We start from the raw sequence: 11,306 nt of genomic DNA, 5'->3' as shown, positions 1-11,306 counted from the left end.
TCCAGAAACAACAAGTATCAATTGAGAACCTGAGTACCACTATGATGATTGCTGATCCATTGACAAAAGCTTTACAGTATAAAATATTTAAAGAACATGTTCTTAGAATATGACTTGTGAGCAAGTCATAAAAGATATGTTGATACATGTTTAGGTGGATGCTATTATTAAGATTTTTTTACTTAATTAAAGTTATTTGTTTCTATTATCCTATTTACATTTATGTTTATACATATTATAGTTAAATATAATAACATGATTGTCTTGACAAGATAAATTACAGGAATTATTATAGACTATATAAGGAAAGACTAATAATGTTGTGGTATATAGAAATGAGTATGACATTGATGATATATAACCGTTATGACTCGCATTGATAATTTGACTTAATATATTATTATTATGTTTATTGGACTTATTAGCTTGTTTTAAAATTCATAGCCATATATAAAATACTTTTCAAAAATTTTTGGAATCTAGTTAGGTAAAATTATTTTTAAATAATTTTATTTTATTTATTTTGATTTTAAATATCTCTTTTATATCTTATCAATTAATAGACCAAGTGGGAAAATGTTAGATTTTATGACCCATAATAATTGGATAAGATATATATAATATAACTAATTGGATTCTGATGAAATATATTAGCCAGTAGAATTCCATAACTTTGATAAGAGGAACTCTCCTAGATCTTCATTCATACGTAACTATTTTGAGTGCAAACTTTCTTTCACTAAGCATGAATGACATTATATATATATATATATATATATATATAGAGAGAGAGAGAGAGAGAGAGAGAGTGTGTGTGGCAACTTAATGCAGTTTCTATTCTCCACGAGAAGTCGAAATGAGTAAAAGCATGGAATGTTGTCATCGATACTTTTGATGCGGTGGCATTTTTCCCATCTCATGTCAAGTCAATGACGAACTGCATTCCATGATCCGAGAAGACACGAAGCAAACAATAGAGATCCAAGTTGACTTCCCAAGCTGACAATGTGACTCGAGAAAATATTCCTCTACCCAGAAAGTCAACGGAGGAAACGTCCCTTCTCTTCAAGGATCCATCCATCATCCCCATCCCGCTCATTACTGGGATTCATCGGTATGGTGGTGTCATCTCCAACGATTTCACGTAGTTTTACTGCATCATTTCCACAATCATCTCCCGGAGAGCACGCTTCCATGGATAGCATCCATCCCCACATGCATAGGGACGAAATGACCCGCCATGGTTGATCGAGTTCTCGAAACCCATTTCAGGACTGGACTGTTCTCCTTCACATCTCTATCCACTGAGACAGATGGAAGTATCCTTCTGGGGATTGCTATTTGCTACATCATAATTCAGCTTCACATCTGCCTCAAATACCTCCAAAGATTTCCTTGGAACTTCACAATGGGATTCAATCGGAGCTCGTTTTCTGCATCATATCTTTATCTTAGATTTGAAGAACAACAATCAACTCTGTTTTTGTAACTCTCATTCTGCAATCCTGTAAAATGCACAAAGCTGCAACTCAAGGCAGGCATGAAGTGGTCTGAATTCATTTTTGTATTTCTTTTTTTTTTCCATATTATTTTTTCTTTTCTGCATGAACACTCTATTAGTTATTCCATGCTATGAACACAAATTTGCTCTATACAACATGTGAGATCTGATTGTACTTTACTGCTACATCTTTATCAACAAAACCAACTACATCAAACAAAACTAACATTCCAGCTTGAAGATCATATTTGAAATCTTCCCATGATACTACCCAAGTGGTCAGCTGAACAAGACGAAGGATGAACATTTTAGTAATAATGTTCCAACCCTTCCACAAGCAGTTGCCCGATCAAAAACTCGTATATTCACAATTTGGCTTCACAAACCCATGTTCGATCTCCGAGGAGAATCGTATGGTGCTTGCGGCTTGAACAGCGCGATGTCGAGCCAAGGATCTGGAAGCTTATTGCATGGTCTGGTTGGATAGAGTGTTGATTTGACTGGGCTCTGGTTAGCTGCTCCAGATAAATAATATGAATGAGGAGGAGAAGGCAGGCAACTTCTATTAGTTTGCTTGAATTGCCTTAATGGACTGGAACAGGGTGAGAGAGAACATGGGGAGACAGGTAGAGACATGTTCAATCTCATGCTGGGTAAATCGCTGCAGAAAAAAAAAAAAAAATGGTGTTAGCACCAGTTAGGAACAAACACAGAGTTATTATGAAATCAAGCTTGAACTCAGACTACCTCGGGTTCTGGCATGCCATAGGAATTGGCAATCGTAATCCAGATCCTCGTCTCATTCCATAATCTCTATCATGTAGTGGAGAAGTACTCCTATTGGAAGAGAACTCCATGGTGCTCTGTTTCTGCATCAGCAGTAACATTAAGGTAGGGATTGTATTGCCGAAATAGACCAAAATAAACGGTGCAAGCTAACTGTGAGAATTAGCATGCATAGAGTTATTAAATTTGAGTCATAATTGCATGTTAATTGAACAAATATGTGCGCAAAACAGACTCAAAAGTCCCCCCTTATCTAAACTAGTAAATATCAGAAGTAATATCAGGTTGATTGAGCATGTCTGCACACATAGTACAAAATCACGAGACAAGCGATCAATCAAAAACATGCCTCAATTTCATTGAAAAATATTTCAGCCAAATATGATTCATGGGAGGAATTATGAAGCAAATATCAAAATTTTGTCTGAGGATAGATAAACTATCATAAAATTATTATCTTAGAACATTATTTAATAGTTTGGTCTATGAAATATACTGAACGATATAGCTGAGAGAAAAGTTATGGAATTGGCTCCATCTTTAATAGAAATGCCAGTATGAAGAAATAAGGAAGCTAATTTTGATGGAATATCTAAATAACTTGGAAAAGATGCACAACAGGAAAAAAATAAATGAGTCGAAAACTCAAGAGAAACATGTCTTTCATTTATTTAGAAAAATAAAGGGAATCAAGTCTACTTCCATATGAAATATATAAAGGGACACCCCAGACAAAAAAAAGACACTTCCAACATATCAACAACATCCTCCATCCTTCACGTAAGGAAAAACTTGAATTTGATCTGTTGCTAGTAATCAGAATAATAAAGCCTGATGTGCATATAATCGAGAAATTATTGACATGCTGGTGCAATTTTCTGTGTAACTGTACCATTGGATGACTTGCATCAGAGGTAGAATAGGCCACATCCTTGATAAGATTCAACTTTGCAGCTTTAATTATTGCTTGGTCTCGAACAAAAGGGTGATCCATCAGCTGCGCTGATGAGGGACGAGCTGATGGGTCACGCTGCAAGCATAGCTTTAAAAACTCCTTTCCTTCAGAAGAAAAATAGTCTGGGAATTCTGGTATATCTTTACTGTTACCAATTTTAAATATCGCAGCAACCTGTTAATTGAAACATAAACCTAAAAATTAGGAACATTAAACATGTACCCATGAAACCTTAGAACACATTCATGCTGGTTTTATCATTGAATAATCAAGTGCCAACATATGGATAATGTACCCCTTCAAACTGGCTCCAGGGAGGCTTTGAAGATGCCATCTCAATAATTGTACATCCTAGGCTCCATATATCTACTGAGAGGTCATAGCCACTGCTATTCATGACAATCTGCATAATGTTAAAATTTCCAGAAAACCAGAGCACTTAGTAGTTTGTACATGAACTTCAAGAAGGCAGCATTGCAAATATCAGGTAAAATCTTACCTCAGGAGCCATCCAGTAAGGGCTTCCCTTGAAAGAACGTATTGAAGTGTAAGAAGATATCTGTTTCAAGATGAACAATGTGAGAAACCGAGTAAAGTTAGCAAAAACAATAACCATTAGTCAGCACAGATAAAATGGAAATCTCGACTAAAGTACAGTAATGCATCTTGCTACATTCATGTCTCAAGTGAAAAATAGACAAGGCTAATTCTTTTTTTGAAGTCACTATAGTATATGATTGTTTCTTCAAAACATTGTTTTATGTTAAAATTAAATATTTGGACTTGGATAGATTAATTTCCTCACTGTAGTATATCCTTGACTTAAAATAGTTTGAACAAGTCAGATGTTTTCACTCATGATGTTGTCATACTATCTCCAGTTGCTTTGGTCCTCTGGGTCAATATCCATATGCTTGAACAAAAATATAAATTAAGATAATAATAGTTTCCAAGTTTTATTTTCAAATTAGCACATTTAGATCTCTCTACCAATTCAACTTAGTTGCAAACACTAATAGTCACAGAAGCTATCACCATTAATTGCAAAAACATCATATACAATTTTATTTGGTTGCTACTTCATCACTGACCCTGCACTCTTGGAATGATATGCATAACAGGGAGAAGTAGAACTTGTTTTTCCGCTTTTCATTTATGTCCTTCGTTGATGGCATCAGGTACCACATACTGGACATTGATCTCAAAATCTTTTTTCTACTCATCAAAACCATTTCATAGTTCCATAATCCCTTTCTTCTTTTTGCATCGCTATCTTCACTTTTTAGGACATATAATCAATGTTAAAAGGAAAGAACATGAATCACAAAGAGAGGGTATGCTCCAGAAGTTTCCATTGAACCAGAGAAATGCTTTTAGTTTTCTGTAGTTTTAGTAATCAAATTGCATTCCAGATTATTCCATTTTGTAGATATGATAGAAATTCAATTACTAAGAACCTTACATGTTTAGCCATGCCAAAATCAGCTAGTTTGATTTCACCATTAGGATCCACCAGTATGTTTGCTCCTTTAATATCCCTGCCAGGTAGGAAACCATCTCACGCCATCAGAGCAGCAACAAAAACAAAAGGTGTTTCCTCCACAAGGATTTGTTGTCATATACCTATGCACAGTATTCCTCCCATGTAAGTAGGCAAGTCCAGAAAGGATTTGAGCAGTGTAGTTGCGGATTAAAGATTCCCCAAAAGGACCATATTCCTGAAGTAACTTGTAAATAGAACCTCCAGAGACATACTCAAGATAAACTGAGAGTGTGTCTTCAGCCTGGACAAGAAATTTTGTAACTGATTCAGGTTACATTTACTCAAGCTATTTAAAAACACATTCTTTGAGTAGATCCTAACAAAAATTCAATAGATAAGTCCAGATCAAATTGGTCCTTACGATATTGCATATTCATTATCTTCTTACAAAAAGTCATAAATACATGAGTCACATATTATTTAAGATGTCTGAAATAGCATTCTTCATTTTTTTTTATTACTCATAAATCCAACTTGATTTTTTCAATGTTGTTCACAGGTTAATTGGTCTATAAGCTGAAGCTTCTTCAAGCTGAATTATAAGGGTTACTGTCCTAAGAATTTCTTGTTTCACTAAATTTTGTTGTCAGATAAAAAGGTTAAGGATGTGGAAGTTAAACACATATTTGGCTCCATCCATCCATCCATCCATCATCGGTTGCAGGTGAAAGGTCCAACAGCCATCTTGAAGCAAGGCTACAACAAAATTACATAATGTACAAATTTTTATTTCTTGTATCTATAACTGTTTTATAGCAAAATGAGGTGAGAAATGTCACACAGCAGATTGATTGTCACATCAGAGATTTATTCAGATAGGTAGATTTCAGCTCGTTTTTGTATGGTGGACTTATTTAAATCAATCCTGAAATATCTCCAGTTTTTTAAGAGAACCAACAAGTATGATGGCAAATGCTGCAAAAGACATCCTCATGATCTAGAGTGTGGCAACTACGAATTAATTAAATGGCTTTCTAGATAATGAGACATGATATTTAGTGGGTGACTTTTGTTCGTTCCCTTTGTTCACCTTTGTCTCTCCCTTAATTTCTTACCATACTTGCATTCTCATTATGCAACCTAACCCAATGGTCATCACAAAAGAAACTTAAAGCATAAATCACTGGACTAACAAGATCCATTATGTGGAAAATATGGAATATATTTCACAAGGTCCTTAGTTTAAATAACTTAGTAGGTTTAAAGTTACCAGCAAGGTTATCAAACACTTACCAGTTCACTTCCGTAGTACTGCACGATGTTAGGATGTGAGAGCTTACTAAGCAAAGCTATTTCCTGATGGAATGAAAATAAATATCCAATCAGTTCATGATTTGATGACTTGTAGTACTCAAAATGGCAATTTCATGTTAGCTCAAATTCTAAAGAGTCAAAACCAATCTGGAAATGGGAAGGGATGTTATCTGATAGGCGAGACAAGATCAGAAGATTGCCTGGTTTAGCTGGTTGAGACATTCTCTGGAATTTGCATCATCAGAAATTTCTTTGACCTCTTTAATAGCACACATCTGCCCATTTTCACTGGAGCATGGTCACTTGAAGTCAGATCTAGAATAGTCTAATGTTCAGGAAATAAACAGGGAATATGGAATTCTTTATTGTACAAGAATGCAACTCTGGAAAAACATATTCCTAGTTAAAAAACTACGGAGGTTCATGTTTCATGACAACATCAGTCTGCTCTCAATCAATATGAAACCACATTACAAGATCTCAAGTGCATATGCATAATTGTGCACAATAAACCAAGTACCTGTTGAATCCAACATAGACTTGACCAAAGGTCCCCCTGCCCAATAATTTTCCCTTCTTCCACAGCGACTTAGGAGAACGTGAAGAAGACGAAGATGGAGAAGCAGAAGAGCAGCTGGGAGAGCTTGGAGGAAGAGGCAATGGATGAGGTGGGCTCCTCAGATTGTCCTGCCAGCAGTTTGGGGATGCTGGACCGATGCCGAATGAACTGGGATGCACAGGTGATGTAGGAAAAGTATGCCCTCTCAAACCAGGTGAAGGACTCGCAGTCCTTCTACTGAATATGGTGTCTGTAAAAGTTCGACCATGAGAATATGCATTTCCACCATTAGGATGCTCCAAAACTGGACTGCATGAAAAGAGTTGCATATCTTCTGCCGTCTGCTCACGCCTTCGGGAATCATGCGTTTCGTTTCTTCCCCTCGGCGTGTTGATCGGGTCGGAATACCTACAAACAATACGAATATGATCTAAATCTCATTTTTGACAAAGATAACAACAAGTCCTTATTTGCAAAGTAAGCAAACATAGCCACCAATGTTAGATAAGTGACTCAAATAAAGGGTTATAGAGGAAACAAGAAAAAGAAACAATGATCCATCATTCCATGCGAAAAGAACAAGAAAACCAAAGGGATATTTCAGCAAGAGGCAATTTTTCAGCCTAATAATTGAAGTAAAATTTAAGAAAGGGGAAAGACAATTCTTAGTTTTACTAACGGAAAAATCTGCCCAAAAATAGCAACAGACCGAATCTGAAAAACAATCAGAAGTAACGATTTCCACTTTATTAAGATCTCTGAGCTCCAATATTACTCATCGCTTTAGACCAATCAAGCCAACCAAAAGATTCAATCTTTACCAAAATCAAAGAATGAAAGGCACAACAATTTCATCTGGAACGAGCACAATCCAATCAGGCCTCTGAGAGACAGAAACCACAACGAAAAGAACAAAAAGGAGCCAAGCCCAGTTACCTATAGATCCCAAGATCTGGCGTCTCCTCCGAGGAGCCGGAGGAGCTGATGCTAGACGCCGAGGCCGAGGCCGAGGCCGACCCGGTCGACACGCCGTGTGGCGGGATCGAGGTCGGAAGCGGGAGCGGGTGACCAAACACAAAGCCCGTTCCAGATCCCCTTCCACCGGAGCCGCCGCCGCCAAGAAGAGGAGGGTTTCCGCTCATCCTAGGGCGGAGAGCCTCGTCAAAGCTATGAGCTTTCGCCTTAGTGCCATGTCTACCCACCAGCTCCTCATCCGGCGGCAGCGTCACCGTCGCCCTCGGCGTTCGCGGCGTCTCCGGCTCCTTACTCCGAGGGCTGGGTGTGGACTTCGACTTGGATTTCGACTTCCCCTTCCACCACGCCGGCATCTTCGCGAGAGGGGAAACTTCGACTGCTTCGGCAGCAGATTTCACCGGAATTGAGATAAGATAAGGAAGAAAAAGTTGTGATTTGGGGGAGAGGAGAAAGCAAGAAAAGAGAAGGAACCTTCGATTTGGATTGAGTGAGAGAGAAAGTGAGAGAGAGAGAGAGCGCGAGGGAAAAAAAAAAAGATCAGAAACTTACCCGCCGTCGAGCGGTCAAGGGACGTCCACGTGGGGTCCAACTGTGTCCCACGTAGGTTCTCCAATCAGCGAACAGGTAGCTGCGGGAGACGCGTGACGACGGGTGGAAAAAGTGGTCCGGGTGAGAGCCCCGCTTTGGGTGACAGCTCATCACAGCGCCGACCGGCGCTTCTCGCGTATGAGATGACGTGGGCCTCCCTGGAACAGCAAACATCATCTTTTCTTTCTCTGCCCCCACGCTCACTCCGTTCCCTACCAGCGTGAAGCGACCGTTGGGGCCCACGCTTGGGTAGGAAATGGGGGACGGTGGGGTTGGCGCCGAGGTTTAGAATCTACCTCGATTGTGCCTTCGGGGGTGTAGATTTTTTCGGTGCATTTAATGCAAGCGTTGCGTTTCGCCTTCCGCCTTTGCAACGGACAACCTCATAAATTTAATCTCGTTTATGAAGGTACCAAAATCATTATATATATATATATATAGTGTTTATTGCATGTTTTACGTATTGATCTTATTTTTCTCCCACATACATAATGGCTTAAGCCAAGTTGCATGGTGAACCCCTCATGAATGATAAACATGGGGAAAATATTTAATGTGACAGTTGATTTGTAGTACGGAAAATATCAAAGTAGCACTATGGGATATCTATCATTTACAAGTAAAATGACATGTTTTCATTGATAATTATTTGCGCATTACATGTAGCAATACTACCAGTCCCATTAATCATAGTAAAATAACCCATTTATAAGTCTTCAGTAACTATCTAAGATTCAGCAGAAGAGGAATTCCACCTGCAACAATCACATCCATGGCTTTTCCTTAGCTAGAAAGCCATTTGGTTTACAAGAACATGAAATGATCAACACTGGTGTAAAAGCCTGGAAGAAGGAAGATTACATCACACACACATTTTCTTGTCGTACCAAACCTACCTACTTTGTGTCTAATATACATAGAGAGAGAGAGAGAGAGAGAGAGAGAGAGGGCACTGTCGTGGATGCTGTTCACTCTCCACCTACTTATCTGTGTGGATCAAGCAATTAAATTAAGTACCAGAATATGTGAGCATGTCCCTGTCATTTAAGGCCTAACCGAGGAGTAGAATTGAAGCGAGAGAAGCTTTTTCCCATGACATACTTTTATGGTATTGGTGGGAAGTCGGTAGGTTGGGTTGGGGAGGAGGAAGATGATGATTCCACCGACATGTGTAGTAGCTGGTAATGCGTGCAGGCTTAGGCCGCGGTTTGCAGTGACATTGCCATCCACAAGTACCTTTTACCTATAGCGACAAAATCGATCATCGATCCATGTTACGGTATATCATCACATTTTGAGAATCAGATCCGCAGTCAAAAGTAGATTTCATCCTCCTTTTGATATTACGTTTCGAGAATCAAATCTTTGAGAAGATGGATATTTTTTACAAAGGAATTATCGTTCCTCATATGATTATTTCTAAGCTGCTCAGCATTATGTGATGAGATCTATAGATCGTTATGTTTGTGTAGAAGAATTATGCATCTATCTTTTCACCATTAGATGTTGGTAGATGATGCCAGGTGCACAAGAAGATGCTTGGTTAGCCTTATTGGTGGTGGATAAGCTTCCCATGGACCACCTTTGGTGCAGCTTTCTGGTGCTGGGAATGTGCAGGTGAGATGCATGGAATCTGCCTCTCTCTCTCTCTCTCTGAGCCCAAGTCTTTTACTGTGTATATGTGGAAGAGAGAGAGAAGAGAAAGACTTCTCATTCTCTTTATTGATAGTACTGCTACAACAGCAAAGATTACCCCCCTCTTTAGCTTGTGGCTTTCGAGGTGGCGTTCAGATCTCTCTCTCTCTCGGGGAAGCTTCCAACTATGATGGGGGAGTACAAGTCCAGGTTCAGAGCTCCACTTGCCAGTGACAGGCTGAGCCACCACCACCACCACCACGTTTCACCTTGGGACTGGAAGAGATGAAGCAATCCACCATGTGAAGCACACCGTCTTCCCAGACGCAGTGTGAGGAAGTGCAAGTGACGTCGGTCATGTCTCGTGGAGATGATGAGGTGTGGCTCGAGTCATGGCTGTGCTGGGCCACCACCTGAGCTGTCCAACACTGCATTGGATTAGGTCAAGTCCCTCTCACATGACATCTCCTTCCACCTCATCTTGGTGGGTGTTGCATAGCTTAGGTAGGTCAGATCACAACACCCTTAAAGAGTCCTGTGTGAGGTTGGGAGGGCTATAAACAACAAGTCATGTTGTTGTTGTTGCTGTTATTGATCCATCTTCACCATAACTATTATTATTATTACTATTAAATGGAGGAGTAGATTGGATCGAGCTTTTACAGATAATTGAATAAAAATCCCTATTTGATTTGATCCAGTTCAACACTGGCTTGCTCATCAATTGAGATGAATGAGTCTTATGTCCTACTTATGGCTGGATGAATTATATTTTTTTGAAACCTCTACTTGTGATGATTTGTAATTTAGGATAATTCATTTGAGATTTGTAGCTTATTTTGGAAGGCTTATTAATCAATATATCTTCTAAAACAAAAGCATTTTTTTTTCTTACATGCATCCTTATTCATCCAACTCTAATTATATCAAACCATATTTTTTAGAACAAAATGGAAGGAGTTCATATGATCTCATATATCAAAAAAAATGTTTTTTGAATTGTTAATACATATAGTGAATCCTTTTCTAATGACTTCAGTTTTTCAAAATTTTTATTCATCTATTTATATATATTGAAGCAAAAAAAACTTGAAATAGACACATATTATTGAAATAGTAAAAAAAAAAACCACATCTACACATGAAAGAATCCATTGAAAAATATTGATAAGGTTCTTATCACAATGAAAATTAACAATGGACATAAAAGTTTGCAGCTTGTTTCATTGTGGCTGCATAGGTCACAAAAGATGATGTGGGTGACTTCATGTGGTGTGTCTCTTGAGAAAGATATGGCTCAAACTTAATCTCTCCTAACCATATCCAACACTAGATTACAAGTTGTCTCAACAAAAGAGAATATTTGGCACAAGAGTGTCCAATGTAGAATAGAGATGCTTAGATTCTTTACAAGCTTGTCCCTGATGGACAGATTAGGCATCACATCATCATGAAAGCTAGTTGGACACAGCCCCATGATTGTTCAAAAGAAGATCCCAAGATAATATTG

At 38.5% G+C, this 11,306-nt stretch overlaps 1 protein-coding gene across 1 annotated transcript; it reads right to left on the bottom strand.

Moving 5' to 3' along the window:
• Positions 1-1,546: 1,546 nt before the first annotated feature.
• On the bottom strand, positions 1,547-8,059 carry LOC135641068 (mitogen-activated protein kinase kinase kinase 3-like). The gene is made up of 11 exons (XM_065156088.1): positions 7,535-8,059; positions 6,560-7,006; positions 6,240-6,327; positions 6,019-6,081; positions 4,866-5,026; positions 4,705-4,780; positions 3,742-3,801; positions 3,538-3,645; positions 3,180-3,416; positions 2,249-2,370; positions 1,547-2,162 (listed from the first exon to the last, which is right to left on the bottom strand). Exons 1-11 carry the CDS (start codon positions 7,924-7,926, stop codon positions 1,880-1,882), a joined length of 2,037 nt encoding a protein of 678 aa, XP_065012160.1. The 5' UTR covers positions 7,927-8,059; the 3' UTR covers positions 1,547-1,879.
• Between the last annotated feature and the right edge of the window lie 3,247 nt (positions 8,060-11,306).

This window comes from Musa acuminata, chromosome BXJ3-6 (assembly GCF_036884655.1).
Source record: "Musa acuminata AAA Group cultivar baxijiao chromosome BXJ3-6, Cavendish_Baxijiao_AAA, whole genome shotgun sequence".
NCBI classification, from domain to species: Eukaryota; Viridiplantae; Streptophyta; class Magnoliopsida; order Zingiberales; family Musaceae; genus Musa; species Musa acuminata.
This window is presented reverse-complemented; position numbering and strand designations above follow the sequence as displayed.